Source organism: Erithacus rubecula, assembly GCF_903797595.1.
Source record: "Erithacus rubecula genome assembly, chromosome: 2".
Taxonomy (NCBI): domain Eukaryota; kingdom Metazoa; phylum Chordata; class Aves; order Passeriformes; family Muscicapidae; genus Erithacus; species Erithacus rubecula.
The window spans coordinates 106,050,464-106,076,956 of record NC_136685.1 but is presented as its reverse complement, the minus strand read 5'-3'; the positions used below and the strand labels follow the sequence as shown (position 1 = coordinate 106,076,956).

Sequence of the window (26,493 nt, the reverse complement as noted above, 5' to 3'; positions counted from 1 at the left end):
GCTCTTTATGTCACCCTCAGCTTGGGCCGTAGAGGGGTGATGTAGGCAGCTCTCTGGGGTGTTGTAAGAAACTGGCACTGGGGAGCAGTGAAGCAAGCAGACAGTGAAAATCAATGGAAATACCCGTGCAATCTTGCTGTCTTTCCTTTGCTTCTTACCATTCCTGATTTCAAAAGCCCCTGACGAGCGGCATTCTCTCGTAGAGCCCAACGCGTTTCCCTCCTCGCTGGTGATGCCGGCGGGGCTGGGAGCGCTGCCCAGCCCCAGCCAGCTGTTCCCGGGCTGCTCGCCGCTGCCGCACCCGCCGGCGCTGGCCCCGGGCAAGCAGGACGGGCTGGCCCCGTGCTGGCTGCACGGCGCCGCCGCCCCGCCCGGGCTGCCGGGCTCGCACCAGCACGGCAGCTTCGGCGGCGACCCCCAGCCCGGCGCCGCGGGCGGCGGCGGCAGCTCCCTGCCCGCCTTCCCGGACAGCGCGCTGGGCTGGCCCGACGACAAGGACTCGGGCTTCTTCCGGAGCTACGGCGGCGCCAACGGGCTGGGGGCCGTGGTGGTGTCGGCGGCCGAGCTGCAGAACCTCCCCGGCGGCACCTCCGGCGTGGTGGGCATGGACACGGACGAGCTGAGCTGCAGCAGCATCAGCCTGGAGAAGTTCAGCGCCGTGCTGGGGGCCGCCAGCCAGCGGCAGCAGCTGCAGCTGCCCCAGGCCGGAGCTAACGCGGGCAGCGGAGCCGCTGCCTTCGCCTCGCAGCCCGGGCTGGCCGACCCTGGCTACGGCTTCATGGAGCAGGAGGTGCTGAGCGAGCCCAGACTGAGCAGCGGCCACCAGGGCGGCCTGGCTGACGGCCAGTTCTACGACACCGACGGCGTCCACGCCGAGGAGCTCTACCAGTCCTTCCCCTTCGATAGCATTTTACAGAGCTACAACCCCTGAGCTCCCCGGGCCGTGCTGCTGCGTGGAGAGGAGTAACTCACCCTTCTGGAGTCCCTGCTTTCTCTTTCAGAATGTTGCTGTGCGAGTTTCGTGATGTAACTTAAAGGTTATTTATTGCAGCCCGTGAAGAGGGAGGTGGGAGTAAGGTTTGGGGTTTCTTAAAATCACCTTGTAGATGTATTTTTATGCTGTTGGAAGTGGGAACTGTTAACACTTAAAGCTTCCTTACCTTTGGGGACTGTAAAAGCTGGCATCTTCAGAAGGGTTAAAATTTCAAATACTTCACAGGGTTGAAGTTGTTGTGAAATAGCCATTTTTTGCTATACAAATTAAATTTGAATTTTGGTAGGACAGAAATTGGGAAAAAAAAAAAACCCTGCACATGAGCGCTCTAGTTCAGTCTCATCTAATGAATGACATCTGAGTTCTGCTCAACTTACTGGAAAGGTTTAGGTTTTTAACCCCCTTTCTATAAATATTCTTCTCCTAAAATGAGAACTTGTATTGATTTTCCACGCTGTCACCACACTCCATTTGCTTTGAAGGCAAATTTACTCGTAAATTTTTTTTAATGACTATGTCATTGTTAGATATATTTTAAAAGACCGGAAGGTTTGAGTTTTTAAATAGTCCAGCTCTGTTGTAAAGGAAATCACTGCACAAGAGAAGGAACAGAAAGTGAGGACTTGTCTGCACTTCGTCCAGAGTGCACTATTTTACAAGCCATGCCCCTGTTGCTTTAGGAATGAAGCTGTTATTGCTCTGCAAGTTGTGTGTGTGTGTGTGTAGCTGCGATGTGAGTGAGATTTGGACAGGCAGAAATCTCTGGAGCCGAAGTATCCACTTACTTTTTCCTCAGGTATCCCGGCAGTTTCCTGCTATGCAAGTGACTGCTTCAAAGAAGGCTCAGATCCTGCCTCCCCAGCACCACCCCCTCCCAGGAGGACAAAGCCAGAGGCTGCCTTGGTGCAGCCTCACCTCTATTAACAACTTTTAAAGCCATTTCAGTCAGTACTAATTAAAAACACTCCTCTATCCTCTGTATCAGGAACCAGAACTTCTTCCCTCCCACTTGATTCCCAGTCTTCGCTCTTAGCCTGAGCAGGAGCTGTTCCTGTCACCTCCAGCTGGGGGTAACTGGCTGGGTAAGACACTCTGGCCTCAGCTACTTTGTTATACTGTTATTTTTTAAGAAGCAACACAGAAAAATGTCTGAGTATTTCTTAAGGGACACAGCTGCTCTTTAGGGCAGATAAGGCTTAAGGGTTTATGTTGTTACCTTTTGGTGATGTAAAACTGCACAATGAGAGCAGCAAGAAAAAAAAGCAATAAAATGTCCAAAACCCACCCCCCAAATCAAAAAGGCCCCTTGAGAGTTGTACTCAAGGAAAGGTGCTCCAGAGCCCCTCTGTGGCTTACAGAAAGCAGGGATGCCTTCCCTGCAGGAATCCACTGCAGTGGGAGCACTCTGGTGCTGCTGCTGGAGTTCCACCAGCCAGGTGAACTTGGGAAACTGCTTCCCTTCAGTCCAGGTGCACAACAACATGAATTGACTCTCCCTGTTTTAAAGCAGTTTTTTCTCACTTCTGCACCTCTCCTCCACAATCTTAAGCAATAGAAAGACCAAAGAAATACACAGAAAGTTTGAAACGTGTTGTTTATTCAGTTCTTTTTTTTTTTTTTTGAAGTTCTCAGTTTTAAGTATATTAAATGTAAACATTTTACTCACTTCATAGAAAGCTCTTTATAGTACAATTTGTTTTTACTGTATAATTAAATATTTTCAAAGTTCTGTTTTCCTTTGTAAATGAGTTGGTTTGGTAATTAAAAAAAAACTGGTTATACCAAGTGCTCAAGCTTCTGCAACCTCCTCAGCTTTGTGGCATCCCTCACCACAGGAAAAGGGACAAGGTAGGTTATTGGTTGCTTATCCTGGGTTTTTTGGGGGTATTTTCTGCTCCCTGTTGCTGGTGGCCACTGTAAAACCTCAGTGGGCTCATCTGTCTCAGCAGGTTTTGTGGCAGAGCTGTTGGGTTTTTAGGCAGAGGGGACAAGGATGCTTTTGGCTGAGCTGTGTGCTGGTCCAGCTTTCTCCAGGGCCAGCTGAGCTGATGCAATACCAAAATGCAGGGGGGAATTAAAGATGAAATCTGGCTCTCACAAAACACCCAGTTTGAGCACTCACAAAAACACTCCTAAAAATCAGGTGAAGGCCCAAGTACAATGTGAATATTATTGCTGTACATGTATATTCAGTACATGATGGTTCCAAAACTGGACTGGAAAGTTCAGACCTCCAGATTACATTTCTCAGTTTCATATTTGCATGTGATTGGTGCCCAGGAACTGCCTGAAGAGCTCAGGGATATTTGCATATCAGCTTCCACCCCCCTCCACTTCAGATAATTCAGATTTACTGTAAAAATAAACAGCCTGGGAATTTTGGGGAGGAGCTCTCTGCCTTGGCCAGAGAAGAGCTCAGACTCAGCACACTGAGGGTCATCTTTATGGCCTTGTTTATTCTGGATTCTGCCTGGGATCCCCACGTGCAGCAGGAGCTGCAGAGAGAAGAGCCTTGTGTGTCCTTGGCATTACTGCAGCACCCTTTCCCTCTCCCCTTTTTGGCTCCATTTCCCCTTGGAACAGCTCTTCCCATGCCTGTTGTGTCCAGAGAGCACAGTCTTGTTTACATTTTTTATTCCCCCTTGTAGCTTATGGAATTTATAAATCACATTTTAGCTCACTTGGAGTTTTAAGAAATCATGCATCCTTTGTTTTCTGAATTAGGTTTCTTTAGTTTTCCATCATTAATGACATTTCCTTCCTAGCTGCAGATTATTATCTGAGAACTACTCATGGAATCTGTTGCTCATAAGAGATTTAATACTAAAACCTGTCTGAATCAAATTTTTGTATTAGAAAAACAGGAGCTTCTGAATTACTTATGTTACAGACACAAGTTTTGCACAAGCCCTGCACAGGCAGGGCCTTCAAGGAGCTCCTTAAAAATGTATTTATTTATTAATACTTTTAGAGCCTCCAGCTCAAGCTCTCATGGAGCTGCTCTAGCATCACTGAATTCAAGGGAAGACATCCCAATCATCCTCCCTGTCCCCAGACAGTGGCTTGTCTTGGCAAATGTTCCCCTCTTTGTTCCCAAAATGTTAACAAAGAGCTCTGAGATTCCAAGCCTTGATTTCTTGTTGATACTTTAACTCTCTTCTGTACTTCAGGGATTAACATGATACAGGTATAAAAAACTACTTCCTAAGGATGTAGGTGGTGCTTAGTAAGAAACATTTAAAATAACCAAAGAAAACCTCAGATCTTCCCTGTTCCAGGCAAGTTCTTAGGCTGTGTTCAACTGTTCCAGGCATCCATCCAAGGAAAGGTACAAGAAAAAATGTATTACACTGATAAATCACAGCTTTTTATCTCTCTTTCTCTATACCAGCATCCTTTTGTTTCTGCCTGCACTTTGGCATTCTTGGTATTCCTGTTTTTCTTTAGATTCCCATCATGCACCACTGCCAGGAGTTCCCAGTCTTTTTGCACATTGTGACTCACTGGGGAATTCCTAGTCCTCAAGAGAGCTGATGAGGCCTCAACTCTTGTTTCTAGGAAGTATCCCCAATGTTTTTAAATGAGAAAAACTTGGTTTAAGTGCAAAGTTTTCCTCTGAAACCTGTTTTTTCCCCTTTGAAAAGCACTCTGAGAGATAAATTTGGTTCTCTACTGCCACTGACCAAAAAGCAGTCAGTGTCTCAGGGAAACTTGCTGCAGGCACTCCCTGGCTTTTGGGATTTCCTGCATGAACTGCTCAGAAAAAGCTGGGAGTGGGTTTCAGATAACTTCAGTGTTACCTGCATCCACACAAGGAAAGCTGTAGTATCCAGTATAAAAACAGTTTAAAATAAAATCTGGCTTGATGGAGGGTTATATACACTTGACTCCCGAAACCTTTTTATGTGCAGAAGAAATAAAAATAAGGCCAGAGACTGAACCAACACTACCTGGTCCAGAGTGTGTAAAGTGGAGCCCAGGGGTGTCCTTTGGCAGATCAACATGATCCAAATGTTCCAGGGACACCCTTGGCACCCAGGCCACTGCACAGTGTCTGGTCACCAGCTGCTGCCAAGGAGCTGCTGCTTCCTCATCCCAGCTCCAGAGGTTAATCAGCCAGGGTTGGAGGCCAGTCAACATCCACAGACTAGAAAAGCAGAGGGGAAAAAAAAAAGGCATCAGAGTTGGTATTTTACAGATACCAAAAGAATCACAACTCCTTTTGCTACTACTTGGCAGCATCACTCTGTGTTGGGCTGCATTTACAAAGGAGAGCAGCAGCAGGAAATGTACCCTGTGGTTTAGGAATGTTGATCCACTTAGAGCAATTCCATGGAAAGCATCTCACAAGGGCACCTCCCTTAGTAATTTCCTGGAAAGACAAACAGCAACCAACTTACTTCTACATCCAGCTCCAGAATGTCAGCAGTCCTGTTCAGAAGGGACCCAATGTTGGGCTTTGTTCTCCCAAAGTCTCCATGCACAAATTCTTTAATGTAGCTGGAAAACATTGGCTAAGGAGAGGTGGATTCCACACCAAAGAAATCAAAGGGAGGGGGGGAAAAAAGTGGTTTTTTCTACTCCTAAGTAACTTTTTAGGTATGGGCTAAACAAAACTGGAAGTAGCAGCAATCTCCAGTCTGCACTGAAGTGCTTCAGATATGGTAGAAAAGTTAATTTTTGGAGGTGAAGAGTTCCCATTAAATTAGAAAAAGCTAAAGTGTATTTCACCCAGCCCATTTTTACACCTGTCACACACTTCATGAAAACTCCAATGTGAAATTGGGACCTGAAAGCAAATCCAGTGCAGCGACGCCAGCGCGGGAGGGCAGGATTCCAAAAGAGAGCAACCACCCGAGCAGCAAAGCTCCCCTGATGCCAGGCAGTGCCAGCAGGAGGCTGCTGCTGCCAGCTGCCTCTGCCAGGCCCCCAAGGATACGTTCCTGCCTGGGTTTTGAGCTGCAGGCGGAAGTGGTGCTGGTCCATGTACTCGGCTCTCATGGTGTGGATCAGCCGGCAGCGCACGGCCAGGGGCCGCCGGTGCAGCACCCGCAGCGGGGTCTTCTGCTCCAGCCTCAACTCCTGCCACAAGAAGTCACCAAAAACATCAGGAGGGAAGTGTGAGAATGCTGCTGAGATTGTAGGAGTCTTGTGGGTTGTTAAGCAGTCCCACCTTTTTTATCTTGTGGTTGAGAATCTCAAGGCGAGATGGGTTTTTTCCGAGTTTATCGGAGGAAAAAAGGACAACTCTCTCAGAGGCCAAAGGAGGCCTCACATCAACACAAACTAATGGAATCACAAATACAGAGGAATAACCTTGAAATCTCCATAGCCCTCTGCTGGAATGACTCCAGCAGCTCACTCAGAGCCTCAGGGCAATCAGAAGAAAAAAATATAAATCCCACCCACAAAATGCTTTGTCTAAACTACAGACAACCCCCTAGAAATAAAAGTGAGGGGGGAAAAACCTTAAATGAGATTAGATCTCAGAACAGTCTTTTCAAAAGTTCATTCCCAACTCCCTTTTCCCAAGGAGAGGCAGCAGTTTCAAAGGCAACTTCTCAGGAGCAAGGGAAGCTAAAGGAAGAACTTCCCAACAGTTTGTAATGGCTTTGAGAATGAGCTCATGGGCAAGTCCTGTAGGAAATGGTGCAACACACCAAAAACTGAACCACTTTTCCATCAGGCCAACATCAGGAGAAAGTTCTCCTTCCGGAGGGCTCTGCACTCTGACACAGATATTCCCACCTCCAAATTGTTGCAGCTGTGGGAGAACAGCTTTAGAGCACAACTTTAGAGCTTTTCTGCTCCTTCCACTTACACAGGACACTAAGGTAAAAAAGGGGTGCAGGTGCCAGATTTCCTCCTCTTCCAGGATTTGGTCTCCTGGAAGGTGAACATTACACAAGGATTTGTTGTCTCTGCTAACCCCCTGTCCTGTTGGAGTGACTGGTGAAGGAAAGTCCCTATATCAAGAGAAACCCTGAATAAAAAAAAAAAAAGAAAACAAAACCAAAAGGCAAGCACAGAGCAAGAGATAGACCCGTGGATGGCCTGTATTTAACTCTTTCCTAGGGCACCAGGACAGGTCCTACTTAAATGAGCAACAAGAGCTGCTGCTACCTTGATATCATCTAGAAATGCAATGTCTTCTCTCTGTATTGCTTTGTCTGTCCATATCAAGGCACTGTAGGTCTTTGTCTTCTCCTCCTCACCTTCCTTCATACGACCAATTGCCTCTCTAAACAAAAGAAGTTAATTACTCACTTAACATAACCATAATTACACCAGGCTGAGAGCAAGAACCCTTCCCAGCACGTTTGAAATCCCAGCAAGGATAAACACTGACCTGGTGACAAGCTGCAAATCTCGAACCTGTATTTTGTCTGAAGAGCCATTAATTGCCTGTGATGTTTAAAAAAAGCAATCAGTTAGCAAAGCTGCTGGGCTGGAGAGGCAGTGCTTCATGAGTGGTGAGAGGTGATGTACCTGCTGCAGCCTCCTCATCTCCTGGGCATTGAAATGGATCCTGTGGGGATTCACCAGCTCGATGGCAAAGGGCCTTCCTGGCAATGGGCACGGGCAGGAAACACAAAAACAGCTTGTTGTAAATCAGTGCTGCATTGACACTGCAAGGCTGGAAGGTGTTACACAAACAGGGAGAGCACTGGCAGGCTGAGGGATGCAGCATCAGATGCAAGGGAAGAAACAAGGGATTTTTTTTTGGCTACTAAACCCCAGTATCAGCAATAAGTGCAAATTATGACTTCCCTGAAGACATCTTGTACAAGTCTGTGCTAATTAAAAAATAAAATAAGAAAAAAAAAAACCTAATTAGCTTATTTTCTGTCACCTACAGCAATGCCCAGGTGCATGGCAATGTTAAATCCCACTCCCTCAGCTCAACATCTGTTGCCAGAGTTGTAACTCTGTGCTCAGGGCCAGGACAATCCCCAGCACAAGCCATGCCAAGAATCACACTACAAATCAGACAGCTACTGAAACACAGAACTGTTCATTTTTACTTTTTCTTTCCCTCCTCCCTTGGCTACAGCAGCTTCTGCACATTGGAAAGCAGCTGACCTTTATAAGGGATTCAAGTTCAAAATGAAAACAAAGCTCCCCACAGTCACAGTGAGGAAATTAGAAGGATCCAGCAGAAAACAAGAGAAGAATCAGTCTGACATAAATGCCTTAAAAGAAGAGAGTGAATAAAATAAAATAAACTATGGCCTTTCCATGAAGCCAAGGCCACTGACAAAGGGCTTCTGTTTCAAGCTGGTTTTATGAAGCTGTTTGGTCTTTGGGAATAAATATATAAACTTCACTAAAATGCTTTTCAGATAAGACTCCCAGGCATGCCTAGTCACACACTTGGCATTCAGCAGGATCTGTTAGAGGAGCTCCATGCACTCAGTTCATCTTTGTGTTTCTCAAGGGGTCTTCCAAGCCTTACCATTGCCTAGTGTCCTTACATCCACATCTTCTCTTCCAGAGGAACTAAAATTAAAGCCTATAACAGATTTGAACAAGGCAGGTGAGCTTTTATTTTACATTTGTAATACTCTCTACAGCTTTTAAGAGGTGAAATGTTTTCTTTCTAAACTTGTTTGCAAAATCTACTTCAAATCTACTTTATAAACTGGAGGCTGCATTTCACTAACTGTGGGAATTCCTATTTATTCCTAAGTTTCTTGAAGAGCACTCCCAATTCCTTGGCTTGCTACAACCAGACTAACATATCCACTGGGAGGAGAGGAGGGGCAAGTAGCAGAGTTTTTCCCAAACTAATATTTAATGCAATTTTTCCTTTCTATGTCTCTAATACCACAACAGTTAGATGACAAATGATGGGCTGTGATTATTTCATCTGGATAATCCCTGGATAAGCATTTAGTTTGTGGAACTCTGTGCACTGAGGAAAATAAATGAATTGAGGTGAGAAACATGAGGGGGTCAAAAGCCAGGCAGATCCTATGAAAGACCTGTGGCAAAAAACCTTCTTGGTACAAGTCATTTTATGAGTTACCAAGTTTGGTTAAGCAAAAACACCACCACATGAAACCAACACATTTGCATCATCAGATCCACTGAGGAGCTACTTCAGCAGGATGAAAGGATCTAATTACTCCCAGATCACAGCTAAGTAAAATTTACAAGCCATAACTTGGAAGGAAACAAGAGGGATAAAGAAACGTATTTTCTTTTCTATTATACTCCCATATTAAGTGGGTAGCTACCAAGAAAAAAATCATCTAGTAGTGATGGAAGATATGTATGGTAGGAGATCTCCTAAATACTCACTGTCTGCCTTGAATTCTGCCATGAGATGCTCTGAAATTAATTCTTCCACTGAAGATTCCAGCTTCCTCTCCCCATCGATGATCCAGGGAGTCTGAGGTAAATTCCTGGAATATTTGTTGTATCTCCCTGTAAAAAACAACCATGGTACTTCTAATCATTCTACAGCCATGAGTGGAATCTGCAGTCTTGCACAGCACACTGAACTTCCATGGGAGCTTTGTGAAAATACATGGACAGGCTGCAGCCTGTTCTATGGCAGGAGCATCACACCAGCACTGTGGCTACATCCAGGACAGTGGCAGTAGCCAGGATGGCACCTAGGCTGGGCTTGGAGAGCCCTTGGCTGCAGTCCTGCCTCCAGGAATGACCCTCCTGGGTGAAATAACCCAGGTTCCAAGCCAGTCCTGCCACTGCCTGAAGTCTGAGGGAAAGAAACCTGCACTAAAATGCTTTGGCTCACTGCAAGGAGCAAAAAGTCCCAAAAATAAATTAGGAGGAATGGCAAGAATCTAAAGAGTTTTGCATCTTTGGATGGTGCCAGTGGTGTTTCCATGGCAGGCTATAACCAAAGAAAAAACATGGCATGGATGACCAATATGAGCTTTTTTATGGACAGGTTTGATAACTGAAAATATTCCCAAAGCAAGGAAATAATTCATAAAGGCCAAAGAGCAACCCCCTGCTTAAACTGCTTTCAACCTGCAAACAGAAAATAAAAAGAGTTCAGAGTAGCTCTGTGCTTCACTTTGGGCCTCTCACATCTCAGGGCTTTGGGGGTTGGTATCATATTTTCCTATCTTGAACAATGTTTCCTTTTCTGCACTTTGAGCAGCAGAAAAAGCCACACAAACAAATGGGGAAACTGAGTAACACAGTCTCACTGGGGCAAATAATGAAAGTAGGATGACTCATCATTCAGATACAGCCTCACACTGCTAAATTCTCTTTCCATAAAATGGAAAAAGGAGAATAAGGTTTGCTTTTTTTGTTGTTGTTTTTTTCTTTTCTTTCAGCTCCCCATTCTAATAGCTTTAACTTTTGATCTGCAGAAGAGTAGGTTTTAAAAAACAGAAGGTGTTTGTTTCTTGGTTTGACCTGAAGTTTGACCTTTTAAGGATTCAGGAACTGAATCCTTAGAAAAGGCTGAGGTGGGAAGTGATTGCTAAACACCAAAGTCAAGAGGGAAATGTTGTGCTTACAAATTAAGATCCCATCTCATTTATTAAAAGCAAAATACCTGCACTGTACTCAGCAAATTCTATTCTGGATTTAGTTCTTGAAAAATTAAACACCTGCCTAATTTTTTTCTTTTTTTTTTGTAGGAGCAAGATATAAACTATAAATGACAAGACCAGTATTAAATGACAGGCAGAAAGCAAACTCTGTTTTGTTCTTCATACTATTGAATTCTGATAAAACTATCCAATAAAACAAAATAAAACAGTGTGTTTGGAAAAGCCTAAAAGGAACTGGATATCTTGGATTCACAAAAATGTGCACCTAACTGATCAGTAATTAAAAATAAGGAATGGTTATATGCAGAACATTGACCACCCTGCCATTCATTTTCACAATTTTTTCGTTTTCCATTTCTTTATATTCAGGATTTTTACCATCACAGTATGCTGGATTAAAATTACAGGTTGGGTTCTTTTTAATAATAATCAGTTTGCATGTATTTAAATAAGTTGTTCATACAAAGGACTAGAAGAATGGCAGATACTCTGGCAGGCAGGTGACAAAAAAGTTAAATCATCTCAACTCAGGGACATCCGAGTGTTGCTGCACTTCCTGTCTCACCCAAACCCCCAAAAATCCCATTAATATTTGCAGTTTTGGATGGGATAATATGCAGAAAAACCCAGATGGTGAAAACTTCTGAATCCAAATCTAAACTCAAGGAAGTGAACAGCACTGCTGAGAGCATTATTCTGAGAGGATTTTTAACTTCTAACTTTTGACAAAATAATATCCTCATCAAAGGTCAAGTATAATTTCTTGCCCTTTCAAACCACTCTTGGACAGAGCTGGATTTGTTTCTTTGCTCCCTAACAAACAGCAAGAATCCTCTGGGTCTCAGGGCAGTGTTACAAAGTTCTCTTCAAGACAACACAGCAAAAAAGAAATGGATCCCTTTACCAGCCACAAAAACTGCACCATTATTGCACTGAATTTCCAGAGCATCACAGAGGTTCTTTGGTGAACTTGGGGGACATGGAAAATGCCTGTATTAAAAGTAAAACAGAGTAAAACATATTATCACTACCAGAACATGCTGCAGCACCACCAGAGAGTAAAAAATGTCAATTTTTGGTTTCCCACTGTGTATGATTTTTACCATATTAACAGCACTTGGTGTTTTCTTAAAACTCAACTCCTATTGCCTTACAAACTCTAAAGTTTAAAATAATCCTTTCAATTAAAAGATCAGGAGTGATTTTCTATTGCCAGAAAGAAAAAAATATTTTAACCAGTAAACCAACAGAATTTAAACAGCCAAAAGTTTTTTTAAAGCCATCCTACCACTACACACCCACTGAATATTTTCCTACCCTCCCTAATTTTATACAAATGCACAATACTAAGAAATAGTTTCAGTATATACTTACTTGAGAAAATCCTCCTCTTTTATCTTCTCCAGGGCTTTTACAACTGCCATTCTGGTGAAAACAGACTGCAGAGTGAAATAAAAAAATGAGTCAAGAACTAAGAAAAGCAAAAATAGGATATACCTGAGGAAGAAAGAAGCACTGAAACTTGCACTGTGCAGTTCTGTCATTGCTCACTTGGGAGCCCAGATCCAAATCTGCAAAACAATTTAAAACCAGAATCCTAAACCCATGAGCAGGAACCCAAAAGAGCTTTATTTTTAGGAGTTAAATATACCTAAGCCCAGCTTTTATGTCAGTGGCAGCAGGCAGGTAGCCATGCTGAAAATAAGCCTGTTGAGTGTTCCTGAAGTTCAGAAGTTGATTAATTCTCAGAATAAGGGCTCTGAATGGTGGGGCTGGGCAGTTCCCCCTCCCAACCTGCAGCAAAAGCAGCAATGCCAGCACAGCAGGAGCAGAGTGCCAAGCTCTGTGCTCAGCCAGCTGCTGCTGGGGTGGCTCCAGTGAGAATCTGTGTTCCTCAGGTGAAATCCTGCTCTAGGAAGGCTGAGGACAGGTCTCTAAATGAACCTTCTAATCAAGCATGGGCACTGAAATCCACTGAAATCCAGCTTGCACTGCCTCTCTCCACTCTCAGCTTCCTCAAGGTAAAGTGTTTTTTCTTGTGTTTCCTCTGAGCTTCTCATTTCAACATATTCCTCCTGTGTCTCATCCTTCCACCACTCTCTGTGCAGACCAGCCTGGCTCCCTGCTCTCAATAATCTCTTTTGGCACTGGAGGAGATTCAGCTGGATCCTCCCCAAAGCCTTCACCAAGAAGCTTGAAGAAGTCCAGGTTCCTCAGCCTGCCCTCCCAAGATCCAGATCCAGCCCTGGGACTGCCCTGATGGCTGGCTGCTGAATTTCCAATTTCATGGTGTCTTTTTTGCAAACTGGATTGGGGATTTGAGGAAAAACAAAACAAAACAAAAACTGGGTCACTGTTTGGGACAATTCAAGTCTTGACTCTTAAGAGTTCCTGTGTGTCTTCAGGTAAGCTGCTTTCTCCTTCTAGGCACAAATTAGAGATAATAGTACTTCCCTTCCTCATAGAACTGATGAGCAGGAAAGCCCTGAAAGCAGCAGCAGGTTTAAATAACCATCTACACAGACAGCACAGGAATTTTCCCTCAGAAGCCATTTTTTACATCACTTCTCTGATTAACACAGCCCTTCAAGCCCAGCTTCTTTGTGAGCACAAATCTCTGACAGCTCTTCAGAGCTGCTATTTTTCTGTAGATTCCCTTACATTTTGTTGCCTGTGTGGATTTAACAGCCAGGCCCTGCTGCTTTAGCTCCTTATGTGGGATTTCCCTCCTTTTAAAGGACAGCAATGCAGCAAGCAGTGAGTTACAACAATACAACCCTGCTAAAAAAAGAGTGGCCTTTATTGGTCAGGTGGAGTAGAGTCAGCAGAATTCCTGGGCCAGACTCTGCCTCTGCCAAACGTTGGCAGATTCTTCATCAGAAAGAATAAAAGGCTTCTGACAGGAGTTAGTTGTTCTCCCTCTGATCACATCAACTGCCCCACTTGTACCAGTTTCCCTCTGATTGGTTTTTTATCCTTGCATGTCCCCTTTTCCATCAGTGGTTGTGTGCGTGCTCAGGGTCTGCAACAAGTGGCAAAGTCCCTTTTCTTTCCCCCCTCCTCCAGAGGCAGACAGGATAAAACCATCCTGCCTGTATCCTGGCTTTCATTCAGATCAGAGCACATGAAAACTGCAGTGTGATCATTTCCCTTTTGGCTGCTGAGTCTCATCTTCACAATGTGACTTATCTGAACTGCTTCACCCACAGAGAGTTTGAGGATCATCTTTTATGCTACTTTTAATGCATGACAATCAAATTCCTAGATCTTAAGGGAGGTATTTACAGAGAACCTTCCTAAAATTATGGCCTTTGGACAGCCTGGAAAATGAACAAAGAAGAAAGAAAAGCACCAAGCTCTTGGTTTTCCTAAGCTGAGAATTGTGAAGTGAATAAAGGAGACAACTTTATTTTCAGACAATTGAAAACAAGAGAGCTTTTTGATGAAGGAAAAGCAGACATTGAGCACTGACTGAATACTCAGGTAAGTTGTAGCTACTGCTGTGAAATTCTGGATGTCAGAGTAGAAGTACAGTGATGAGATCTTACCTGTTTGTTCTTGGCTGGTTTGAAACAGTCTGGGCAGGCTGTGGCTCTAAACACAGAAATGAAAATTAGCTGCTTCTCTTACAGAGAAAAAAATAAACAGACAGACTCACAAGCACAGCATGTAATTGGTTTTTGTATCCATACATCCAGTATCTCACTTCCACAGCTCAGCTCAGAGTGGATTTTCCAATTCCCTTCATCCTAAACCACGAATGGTGCAAGATGTGCACTGCTTGATCCACAGAAATCATGGACAAAGCTCTGCTCTTCTCTGACCAACACCATGTCTCAGACTTGACATGGGATGGAAAAGCACACAAGTTTAGCTTTCAGTCCTTTCCAATCTTTCTCAATAAAAGTCTTGATTAATATTTTAAGTTCTAGGCAAGATTTGCTGACACCTTGAAATCTGTACTTGCTGCTCTTAGACAACACCCACTACAAACCTGAGATTCAAACTGTCCCTTCAAGAGAGGAAAATTCAATTTCCCACTGAAAAAGTAACCCCAGGTGTTCATCACCACTTGTGCTCTGCCTCTTCAAAAGGAAACTCTTGGCTGTTTCACGAAAGTGAAAGCCAAGTCAGTGAAACACTTTTTCTGAGTTTTTCTGAGTTTCTGTTCCTATTAGTGCATTTCTATGTAAGCAGTCAGAGATGGTTTCTGGATTTCTGTGTATGCAGTCAGAGATATTTCTGACCTCAATCCCATGTGCTTTTCAACACCTCTGTAACTCCTTCAGACTCTAAGGAAGCAGGTTTTACTGTTTCTATACAAACAACTTCCCTGGCCAGTCTGTGACCCAAAATTTCAATATCACCTTACCCTTAAATATGAATTGACAAGAGCCAATTCAATGTTCCATGTCAAGCTTGGGTCATTTCAGCACACCCAGCTCCACACAACTGTGTAAGAACAGGTGGGAATCTGCAGATGCCATGCTTGGAAATCCAAACCAAAAGCACACCTGGAGTTCTCCAGGCTGAAACAAAGCCCTACTTTGCTTCCACAGAAACCATGACTGTCACTGCTACTGTGATAATCCCCAAATTTACCATATTTACATGAAAACCAAAGCACTGCCTCAGAATGTGCCCAGAGCCAAGCACTCACACAAGCCTTGGCACCTCAGAAACTACTGTGTAATTAAATTAGGTGATGTGCTGTTACTTCAGAAAGTGCCTGAAACCTTAATTGCTGTTTAAGTGTGCTATAAAGAGGAGGCAAATAAAGGGATATTGTCAGGTCACATGGAATAAACCATTGGAATGAGGAATGGGACTTCTTTTCAGCTTTCACCTCTACAACTGCTCTGCTTGGAGCACTAACACTGGCATGTAACATGTTCAACAGCAATATTCCTGAAATGCCAGAAAAAGGATGGAAGGATGAGAGGAAAATGCCCAGTGAAGAGGATTCAGAGGAAGGAATTAAAATTAAATAAATTAGAACAAAAGTGTGCAGGATGCAGAAGCATTTCATTCTTTACAGGATTGCAGGAACTCTTATCTAGAATTTAGTTTGGCCCTACAATTTTCTCCCTCTTTTGCCCAGTCTTGAAGAAGCTGGAAAGGAAGAATGTTCACCAAACACTGGTAATAATTGTTCCTAATACTGGTTCCCTCCCAAGCTTCCATTCCCTCATCCCCCACCTCAAGACAAACAAAAGATGCAGCTGTGGAAAATCAAATTGCCAGAAGAGAAATCAGGAAATAAATAAAGGCTGCAAGAGAAATCTCCAGTCTCAAGAAATGAATCCATGTTTCAACAGAGACATGTCTGCTGAGCCTCCTAGGCTAAGACTGAACTTGCAGTGGGTGCAAATTAACTGAGTGAAACTTTAGGTTTTCCAGGAAGCATCAACAAACAGGAAGAGTGACCCTAATTTTCCAGAATATACTACAGCTAGATTTTGAGAAATCAGATTAAATGGCAGATAAATTCACAGAACTGTTTTGCTCCCTTGTGTACAGCAGGTGCTCTACTGGGCCAGGCCAGAGGCTGTGTGCAGGGGCCAGGGAATTTCTGTGTGTTTTTATCAACAAGCTACATTGGATTAACTCACTCCAAAGCCTTTCCTCCTGTCCATGTGTCCTATAGGAGCAGGAAAACTTAGGTGTGACCTCAAAAGATTCCCCCACCTGCAATTACATGGTTCAAATCTTTAAAAGTGATACAGGGAATGACTTTGAGGAGGGCTAAATTTGAAGAACTCATCTGAATGCTCTCCTTCCAGTTCAAATCAGAATTCTGGATGATTGTTTTATTGGCATTAAAGAGCAGAATTAACCAGAGGTGGTAGAACTTCAAGCTCTGCAACTTCATGTGGATATGAGAAAATCTAGATGCAGGCCACATTCTGGTTTATAAACACTGCCTGTTGTGCTCTGTAACAAATCCAAATCAACAACATTGCACAAGATTTAGATAAAGATCTTTTGTTACTTGTAGAAAAACTCACAGGAAATGACACTCCTCATCTGTTTCTGGGTGAGCAAAGACCACGCTGACTTCAAACAGACTCTAAATAAAAAAGAAGAAAAAAGAACAAGGAGGTGGTAAATAGTTTTTTAAACTACCAGGGAGGATATTCTCAAGCACCTGTATTGTTTTTTTAGGAAAACAATAGAGAAAAAAAGAGAGAATAACCCATTTATTTACATTTAAAGACATTAAAAGGTGTGCCAGAGCAGCATTTTCCTTTCTGAAGTCACCAGAGATGATGTGAGAGCACTTCAGAGCCATGAGTGACCTGCCCTGGCCCCATCCTGTGCAGGGCTGAGGCAGAGGCAGCCAAGGCTCAAAGCCTATTAGGGTCACTAAACCCCAGAGCCCTCCCAGGAGAGCAATAAAGATAAAAACCCTGCACTAGTCACCAATGTAAAATTTTGTCAGGGGCTTCCTTTGCAATGCCTGCATGGCCTTGGGGCAGAGAAAGGCAACACAGTCCTGGTGGATTGACAGCTAGCCCAGGAACTCCAGTGTAATCTCAATTCTTCCCCCAATTCCCTCTCTGGCCTTGGGCAAACAAGGCTCATTACTTCTGATACTCAGATACCAGACACCTCAGGAGGGCTATTGAAAAGATTGGCTAATATTCAAGTGCCTTGTAGATAAAGGACACTAGAAAAACAACTTTTGTGGTACAGGGATGTCTGGAGTGGCTCTGTGCCTAAGTGGAGCTTTTGCTAACTTGGTGTGTAAGAAGTTTGTTTCTTCCTGGATCATCTTTAGAGTAACTGAGTGGGTTTTTTCTTCACTAGACAAAAGGGATGCTTCCAATTAGCATTCCTGGGAAAACACAGCCTGTAATTGTTATGGAAGCTGACAAATCAACATAAAGACTAAGTGAATCTAGTCCTGGGGTCAGTGCTATGGCTGGTGACAAGTAAAACCTACAGGCTGCAGAAAATTTACATTTAAGGTGCTTCTGAATTTGAACACCTGATTGCCATGTTCACTCAAAGCCTTTCAGAAAGATCTTAAGGATATTTATCAGGACCTGCAAGTTGAAAACAGTTTGAAAAAACCATTTCTATTGCCTACTTATGGATATTGCAGGTCCCAACAAGCCCATGTCTAGTGTTCATTAAAGTGAACAAGGACAATCTTTTCTCTTTCAGTACATTTCAGAAATTTATTTTATCCACAGCACCTGAACAACTGAGCTCCCAGAGCAGTATCAAGTATGAGCTGGCAGTGACAGGAGAGCAGGGAAGGAATGTGTGAGCATTCCTCAGCCTCTGCAAAACAGGGATCCTGGAACAGCAGACAACTGGAAAAGTCTCATTAACAAAAGGAGGATGGCAGCACAAGAGATTTGGCACAAGCCTGTGGTGGTTTCAGAAGATGCAATGATCTGCTCCTCCCTACAGTGAATTTAGGAGCCACTCAACTTGTTTCTCTAATAATAAGGAAAAAAGGAGAGATTTTTATTTCCCCACCATGTGTGTAAGTGTATAAATACACACACACAAACATGCATGAAAAAAAGAATGAAGAAACAAAGAAAAAAAATGTTGTTTATACTAGACCTTTCCATCAGCAGGAACACCCAACTCTTCTGACAACTGGGGATGAATAATCCACTTATAAGCCTCTTTCAGCTGAACAATGTCATCCTTAGCCAAGGGAAGGCCCAGATTTCTGAATCACAAAGAAATAATAACTTGCACAGGGGTCTGTCAAAAATAGATACATGACACACAATATTTCAAGAGGAACTTCAGTAACTACTGCCAACTAAAGCAGATTAATTTTTTTTTCTGTGCACTGAGGGAACTGATGCCAGAGCTTCCTTAGAGATCAAAAGTTTCAAGAGTGTTTCCAGAGCCAGAGTAAAGCTGAGGAAGAGAGAGATGCATTTCAAACCATTTCCTTGGGAACTTAAGATAGCAAAAGAGATAAGAAACCCCAAGGAAAGTCAAACCAGGTAAAAAAGAAAAACCAAAACACACAAAAATCCAGCTGCCACCTTCTTCTTTGTAAGCATCAGGTAAACTGGAGTATAAAATCAACATTTCTACAGAGAAATGGTGTCTGCATGAAGAGTTCTTGTCAGACAGACAGACAGCAAAAGCAATGGCTCACCTCATCTGCTGCTTCACCCCCAGCCAAGCAGCACGCTGCAGGTCACAGCCACACCCAGGGAAAAGGGGAAAAAAAACAAAAGCAAGTGAAATTCAGGCTCAGAACTCCCAACAATCTAAGAGGCTTTGGAAAAGAAGTGTTTTTAAAACTCATGACAGAAAGGAGTATCAAGAATTTAGCTTTTGCTTCAGGGGTGGAAAGATGGAATTGCTGTGGGTTTTCATTTCTAAAACATCACTTTGGTCTTCACATCAAATCCTATCTGGCTTAAAAAAAATAAATTATTAAACACTTTCAAAGTTGCTATTGATACTGTAACTACATAAAAGACTCTAAGTCCTCAGTAATCTTCCATATAGAAATAAAAAAAGGTGCCTAAATGACTGGTATATAAAAGCTGATTGACATAAATTAATAAAACCCCAAATTCAGTTATCATCTATTATTAAAAATTGAAATAAAAAATATACTTGGTCTTATGATAATCACAGGATTGCCCCCTTATTTAAAACACACCACTTAGTTTAGGGGAATAGGCTAAATATAGAAAAGGTGAGAAACAGAAGGAATAATTCTAGAAATCAGAGGGAGCTTTTCTTAAGTTCACTAACAATTAGTAAAAAGAAAAATTCCCCTCAAAACTTCCTACAATAAAGCACAACAGTTTCAGTTGTCCTCTACTAACAACAACTACCAAATTCATTAGGACTGGCAGGAAACCACTTAACTAATTCAGCCTGTGTCACCATCCTCACTGAAGATGAATCCCAAAAATCAAGTTGTTTGATTTGAATGCAGCACAGTGAAACAGTTTTCAGTTTGTAGGCTGCAGACTTTCACTTTTCATATACTTAAAGAATAACCTCCCCCAAACTCTGCTCAGGAAGCAGGGCCAGGATCACATGGATATCAGAAGGAACCCTGATAAGGAACACAGTCAACAAGTGAAATCTATTATCCTTCATTTGGCATATTTAAATAATGAGAGAAGCCTAAAAACAGTGCAAGAAATTAAGAGGGATGGTGGAGAGAGGCCACAAACTCTGTTAGATCCATGATACACAAACCCACACATTGCTGAACAAAACAATTGCAGTTGTGGTGATGAAATCCTGTTTGCTCAAATCCACTGTGATTCATTATCCTGCATTTGAAGACAGTATGAGTAAGGCTGCTTCACTTGAAGTATATTGTAATCCTGTTTGCATAATAGCCCAGATAAAATCATGAATAAAAATAGCTTCAGTTGAAATTCCTTGAGTGTAGCTCTGAACTACAGGATGTGACAAGACTGGGCCTAGGAAGCTGCATTTGACAAATGTCAATTTACAAAGAAATCTCTCTCATGCCTTGATTTAGAGCACATTCAGGGCTGGGATGTTTGGGACTCAGGAGGAAGCTAATCTCACTCCTCCTCCCTGTTTTCTTTGGATAAAACTACAAAATAGACAAAACTTCTGCACGGGAGCAGCTCTGCTAAAATGAGATCTCAGGTCAAATTTCATCTCCTCTCTCTCTCTTGACTTCCAAGTTGAAAGAGAATTAAAGAAATCACTTTTCCCCTTCAATCAAGGGGAAACAATAGATGAGGGTACTGCAAGCACAGAAGCCAAAAGATCCCAAATTCCAAATTGTATTCAAGCACCAAGCCAGCCAAACCCTTCTGCTCTCTCCCAGCTGAGCGTGGAGCAGGGGATCAGATCCCTCTACTTGGTAATTACTTCATGTTTGTGAAGAGGTTTGGAAATGAAAAATGCTCATTACAGAGCTGAAGCCTGCAGGGCAATACTCAGCAGCAAACACATCTCTGGAACACACCAGCCCAGGCACTCTATTGATTAGGAGCTGCAGGATATTATTCTGAGGGAGCACAGTGGCAACAGTTGAAATGCCACGTGCAATCCCAGCCCCAGCACTGTTCCAGTGCACCAGAAAAGAGCCTGGAGATGGGGAATTCCAGGATGAGGCACAGGCAGCCCTACAGGGAGTAATGACTACAGATGTTATTTGCATCCATGTCCTTGCAGCAAGCACCAGGATGATGGATCACAGCTGAGACCACAGGCAGAGCTGGCAGTCACCCTTCTGAAGGGCACCACTCACTTCATATTCCAACAGAGCTGCCTGACATGAACCTGGGACTCCTGCATTTATGATTGATTTCAGTCAAAGCTCCTGCTTGTGCAAGGAGGCAATTGCTTCCTTGCATCACAGATACAAATACTATGCAAATGTAGATTTTATGTCCTGCTCCTCTCCAGCTCCTCTCTTACATTTCAGACCTGGCAGGATGACAACTGTCATAATAAAATGAGATGAAGGTAATACTCAAAGGCAGTTTCTGATTTTTTTTATTTTTTTTTTGTTAAAAGAAGATGATGGAGAAAATCTGTGTGTCACACCAGAGGGCAGTGGGAGAGAAGCTGCCTTTGGGTGTTGCTCTTTGGTGACAGGATTCCACATGTTCTTGTACACAGCAGGTCAAAGAATTAAAAGCAGAATTTAACAAACTGCCTCATTTCAGCTCAAAGCGTGTTGAGATTTTCTGATATCTGATTTTTATATTTTCAGACATTTTTACATAGTGTATTCCTGCTTTTCTGTGGCTGTAAAACAGGTTCTCACCTATTTTTTTTTTAAGTAATAAATGGATAGGTGGTAAATAAAGCCCCATGATTTTTAAAGTTTTTCCTCCACCATCACCCCTGTAGTTGGAACAAACAGCTGCTTTAGCATTTCACTAATTGAAGCATTTCAAGTGCTTTAGCATTTCACAAGACTGGAGGGATGGAATAGAAGGGACAGCAGAAACTCCTTAATCCAAACCTTCTCCCAGTTGAACTAAAGGGAACACATCCAGCTTTGGAGCTTCCCACTCCCTCTTTTCACTCCACCTATGGATTTGGGGGCCCAGAGAACAGCTCTGACTCCTCTGGCTGTCCCCAGCACTGCTGCAGGAGCCCCAGGCAGTGAGGACATCCCTCTCCTGAACTGCAATGCAACACCACCCTCTACCGAGGCTTTCTGCAAACATCAGCTGCTCTGGGATCACCTCAGCTGACACCAGGCTTAAAGATGGAGCAAAACTTGGTAAAATCAGACTTGGGGCTTGCCAGGGCATCACAGGGATCCCAATACTCACCTAGCCTGAAAGAGCTTTTTGACAGACCTCATTTTATGGAGGCATCAAAACCCAAAATGGGAATCAGGGCCAGAAAGGACAAAGCAAACACACCAACTATGATCAAATTAGGATGGGAAGTAGAGAATCTTAAATTTCAGAAGACTTAGGAGTAGAATATTTGTTAGCTTGTTTTAGAACAGTACTTTTGCATCACTTCATATCAGAAAGCAGAGGAAGACTGCAAAACATCTCACAACTAAGTGTATCATTTAAAATGCTGAACACTTCAAGATTTCATCCTCAAATTCCTTCATTTGCATCCTGCACTACCAATGATCATTTATCCCTGGAAAGGCACCAGCTGTGCAATTCTGGCTCTGAGAAGATCCACAAAGCAGGGCTGGCATCTGCACCAAAAGGTTTCAATAAACTCCTTTTAGGTTTTCAGATGGGAAGTAACTTCTGGACTAACTGAAAACTGAAGTGACTCAGGCCCTTTATTAATTACAATAATACTGACTCACAAGGAAAGGGAGAGCAGACTGCACTTCCAGCATGGGCTTTTGGGCTTTTTTAAACAATAATAATTAAAAAATCAAACCACCTCCAGCTCATACTTTCCCCAGCTACTGTCTTAAATAAGCACTTAATTATTTAAGTTATTATTTAAGTTACTTACCTCTCTGACAGACAGCTGTGGGGGTAGTGACACAGAAAATACAAAACTGGTGAACTGGTAGTCAGCAGAATTAACTTTTTGGCATACCTGTAAGAGAAGGAGCTTAATATGAAACCACAGCAATGGGACTGAGCTGGTAATTTTTGTTCTAGAATTATCACTGTGAATTCATATTAACACACACTCAGAGAGATGCCCAACATACTAATCAGAGTAACCATTAACTTATTGAAATAGAAGCTTTTCTGTCCTGTTAAAAAAGTTACTAATCAACAACATCCTTGGTGCTATGAAATAATCAAACTCACTATTTTAAGGCCAGGACCAGCTGTATATAGAAATTTTAGGTGAAATCAGCATCTCAGACAAGGACATTTATGTATCAATAATTAGGTTTTGTGGTGCCTTAACAAGTGCTGTCAGATTTTCAATTGCTGCTGAAGAGAGTAGCTCTGAAACAAATCTTAGCAGTGGATTCTGTAAAAAGATACACATTCTGCCCATGGAAACAAAAAAGAAACAATTATGCTCTGCAACAACTGAAACTCTATACTATGCTTTCTGTCTAGTCCAATTTTTGATACATTCTTGCTATTAAATCAAACCCTTTTCTATCAAAACTCTGTCAAATATCTCCACGTGTGCCAGTGTGAGTTTTCCAGCTGATATTTTAGTTTGTCACACGAGCAATACAATTGCTCAGAGATGGTATTTGTAACACTGTGTGCCCACATTCTCTCCTAACTCACATTTCCTCTATTATCCACAATCTGTTGCATCACCAAAACATTTTCCTCCCCTGTGGTACTTCATAAAGACAGGTTCATGCTGTAGTAGAGAATAGCACTGGATGACTCCTCATTTTCCTGTCACATCAAAAAGTGAAGAGAGGTTGCCAGCTCTGCTGAGGTTTTCCTTGAAAGCAGCTGAACCCCAGGTCATCTCCTAAATTCAAGTAACCACATAGCTGTTAGTCCTTCTCTTAGGAAAGTGTGCTCCCTGCAGTCATTCCATTGCACCTGCACTGCTGGTTTTTTTAAAAAAGTGCCACTATAACAAAGCCTGGGCAAAATTCAGTCTGACCAGAGATGCAATAAAAAAACTGCACAGTGTTTTCAGTCACCAGCTCTATCCTGCAGGCCCCAACTACACAAGCTCCAAAGAAATACCCCAAAAGTCCAAAAAGGTACCTTTTTAACAAAGTCAGCCTCACAGAACTCCTGCAGAACTCCCAAACACACGTTGCAAACCTTCCCAGCCGAGCTCTCCGTGGCAGAATTCCCATTGTCAGCCGAGGGAATGGCTCCATTGTGGTTCAGACCATCAGCTCCTTCCTCCCCAGGCTCAACTCTGAGTCTCTTACAAGGTGGGTCAGCCACATCCAAACAGACTGTGTCTTCTTGTTCCTGGCTGCTCTTCAGAAATTCCTGCAAATCCTTCATCAAATCCTAACACAAACAGAGGAATCACACTCTGGTTGTCTGTTCCTCTTTAACAAACACAATTCCATAAGGCAGTACTATTCCAGTTGAGGCTCAGGAATTAACAACATGGAATTTATGCCCAAAGACATCTTTAAGAGATAACTGAACAGCTCCAAGCTGCATTTCTCTCAAAACAGAAATTTCCAGAGAAAATATTGCTGAATAGACTCGTTAATCATCCAAGAACAAAAACATTTTCCAGACCTGGCTTGCAGAAACACATTCATCTTTGCCCCATCACTATTTCATGAAAAGAGACATTTAGTGCTTTCTTGTCATTTAGATTATGTTAGAATTTAATTCCTTCAACTCCCCTAGGAAGAGAGTTGGCCACTATAATAAAAAGAAAAGAGAGCAGACACAGGTGGGGGGTGAAATTAAATACACAGAGTAAGAAGTTTGTATCAGGAGAGAAGCCTTCAAAAATTAAGAATTTTTTGCATCTCTCTGATTCCTGGAAGCATGAAAGACAAGACACAGTTCAGGAAGAAGGATTCACTATAAAGTTTTCAGTAAGGAAAACAGCAGAAACTGTTGTTGCAACTAAGAGGAAAATCAGGTAGAGATGCAAAAGGATAAAAAATGGCACAATGAATGAACACTCCTCAAATAATTGATAAAAAACAGAAAAGGGAAGAAAGATTTTCAAAAAGAATTGTGGAGAGTCAAAACTGGAGCAAAGGTAAAATAATTAAGACCAGCAGACTTAAGCATAAAGCCAGGGGATTAGAGCAAGCTAAGAAGGATTAAATACTTTTGTTTCTCTGATTTATTCTTCACCTTCGCTCTGCAATTCCTCAGTTGCATCCCCCTACCAATTCTGCAATCTCATGTACATTTCCTTTACATTAAAGGACACAGCACAGCTTTACATAACTCCTTTTCCTTTCAGGCCAAGAACACAACAAAGGAACAAACCTGGTGTGGTTGTCTGTAGAGCATCTGTGATCCCACACAGCAGAACCTCAAAATACATCGTGGGCAAGTGCCAGTGCTGAGCAAGAGCTGAACAATTGGTCTGTCCTTCTCTGTCAGTGAAGACATGCTGGGCAAATCTAAAATTCAACACAGAGGAGGAAAAGGAAAAGCTGAGAACAAACACAGTTCAGCAATTCAATAAGAAAAAGACTCAGCTGAGACTTAACTGCACCCTATTGAGAGTAACTGGAATTTTTTTTTTTTTTTTTGTCCTCTAGAGAAAACTTGGAACGTATATTTGTTTCAAATCACAGGCACAAGAGAAGTGGAAGACCAACCCAAAAAGATCATTGAGTGGAGGAAAAGCTTCTGTATTTCTTAGTTTTTTCCTAGAAAACCTGAACTTGAGCTCTGACAAGGGAATGCTGAGCTTTTGCCCAGTTTTATCTTAGATAAAATACATGACACGCTAATCTTTACTGAATGAAGGAGGGTGGAGTTAAGACATACTAAGGCAAATTTTAAATGGGAATTCCTCCTAAAATTGCATTGACTAAAGAATCAGTGTGTTAAAATCACAGGGAAAAAAATAAGAGCCTCCAGCCATCCCCTTTTGTCACACAAAGCTCCTCCAATTTTTTTAAGATTTATTTCACTCATGTTTTTGTGAGAAATCTCACTGTGCTTTTTGTTCATCCCTAAAATATCATGGCTAATTTGGTTTCCTCTCTCTGCCCCGAACTTTGGAAAAGACTGATGATTTTTTTTTTTTTTGCCAAAATTTTGTGATGGGATAGAACTCAGCTTTTTTTTTTTTTTTTTTTTTGGAAGAACAGAGATTCCCAGTGAGGTCCTCACCCTTACTGGACACTTAGGAAATTTCAGGAGGCACTTCAGGATAACCACAATTATTCAGACCAAAGGTTTGATGAGTCAATTCTCACCCAAAGCAGGAATAATTCAGCAAGGAATTCCACAAATTCTGGCTTTGCTTTGGGCTTAGCTCCTGCAAGCAACATTTGATACTCTCCTAGTCCTGGTGTCCCAAGGGATGGGATTGATCCATGTTCTCCATATCCAATCCTGCTCAAAAGAACCTTGCACAGAAACACTACAGCCATGGAAAACCTCGTTATTAATTAAATTAGTTTCGTCAGTCCTGGGTTTGGGTATTTATGGTAAGCTGTAAAAACCTGGAAAACTTCAAAGCCGCTTTGAAAGAGAGAGCAAACACGCTTTGAGGTGCTGCAACCTCAATTCACTTCCATGAGATTTAAGTCCTGGCACTGTGTGATATATAATGGCAAACGTGGCGACATTCCTGACATTTGGTGCGATGTGGGGCAGGAATCGGGGCCCCGCTCCGGCCCAGCACCTCAGCGCGGAGCTCAGAGCCCCTCATACCTGAGGGGAGGGGGGCATAGGAGCCCCGTTCCGGTGGGGTTCCCGCTCCATTCCCATTTCTATTCCCGCTCCCATTCCCGTTCCCGCTCCCGTTCCCATTCCCATTCCCGGTCCCGCTCACCTCTCGCTCGGCGGCCCGCGGAGCCGGCACAGGCCCGCTCAGCAGAGCGGCAGAGCGCATCGCTCGGGCCCGCAGCGCCGCTGGAGGAACAGC

General features: G+C 42.8%; 3 protein-coding genes across 6 annotated transcripts in view; 1 reads left to right on the top strand and 2 right to left on the bottom strand.

Annotated features, from left to right (window-relative positions):
- The window catches only part of REL (REL proto-oncogene, NF-kB subunit), a 39,356-nt gene extending 36,617 nt beyond the window's left edge, over nt 1–2,739 (top strand). For 3 of the 4 annotated variants that reach the window (XM_079297928.1, XM_079297927.1, XM_079297926.1), the window contains one exon: nt 204–1,070. In XM_079297928.1, the coding sequence (XP_079154054.1) occupies nt 204–931 (728 nt within the window). In that variant the 3' untranslated portion in view covers nt 932–1,070. Of the gene's footprint in view, nt 1–203 lie in introns of all 4 variants that reach the window. The other variant, XM_079297929.1, reaches the window with a different exon arrangement.
- Nucleotides 1–26,493, bottom strand: part of USP34 (ubiquitin specific peptidase 34) — a 435,968-nt gene that overhangs the window by 217,460 nt on the left and 192,015 nt on the right. The gene's annotated exons all lie outside the window — the stretch shown is intronic.
- On the bottom strand, nt 2,575–26,493 carry PUS10 (pseudouridine synthase 10). The gene is made up of 18 exons (XM_079297931.1): nt 26,401–26,493; nt 24,876–25,012; nt 23,664–23,921; nt 22,474–22,560; nt 18,671–18,705; nt 18,115–18,226; nt 16,542–16,603; nt 14,082–14,127; nt 11,908–11,972; nt 11,438–11,523; nt 9,299–9,424; nt 8,451–8,507; nt 7,484–7,560; nt 7,344–7,399; nt 7,118–7,235; nt 5,934–6,076; nt 5,395–5,494; nt 2,575–5,141 (listed from the first exon to the last, which is right to left on the bottom strand). The coding sequence occupies exons 2-18, from the start codon at nt 24,999–25,001 to the stop codon at nt 5,103–5,105; spliced, it is 1,593 nt and encodes a 530-aa protein (XP_079154057.1). The 5' UTR covers nt 25,002–25,012; nt 26,401–26,493; the 3' UTR covers nt 2,575–5,102.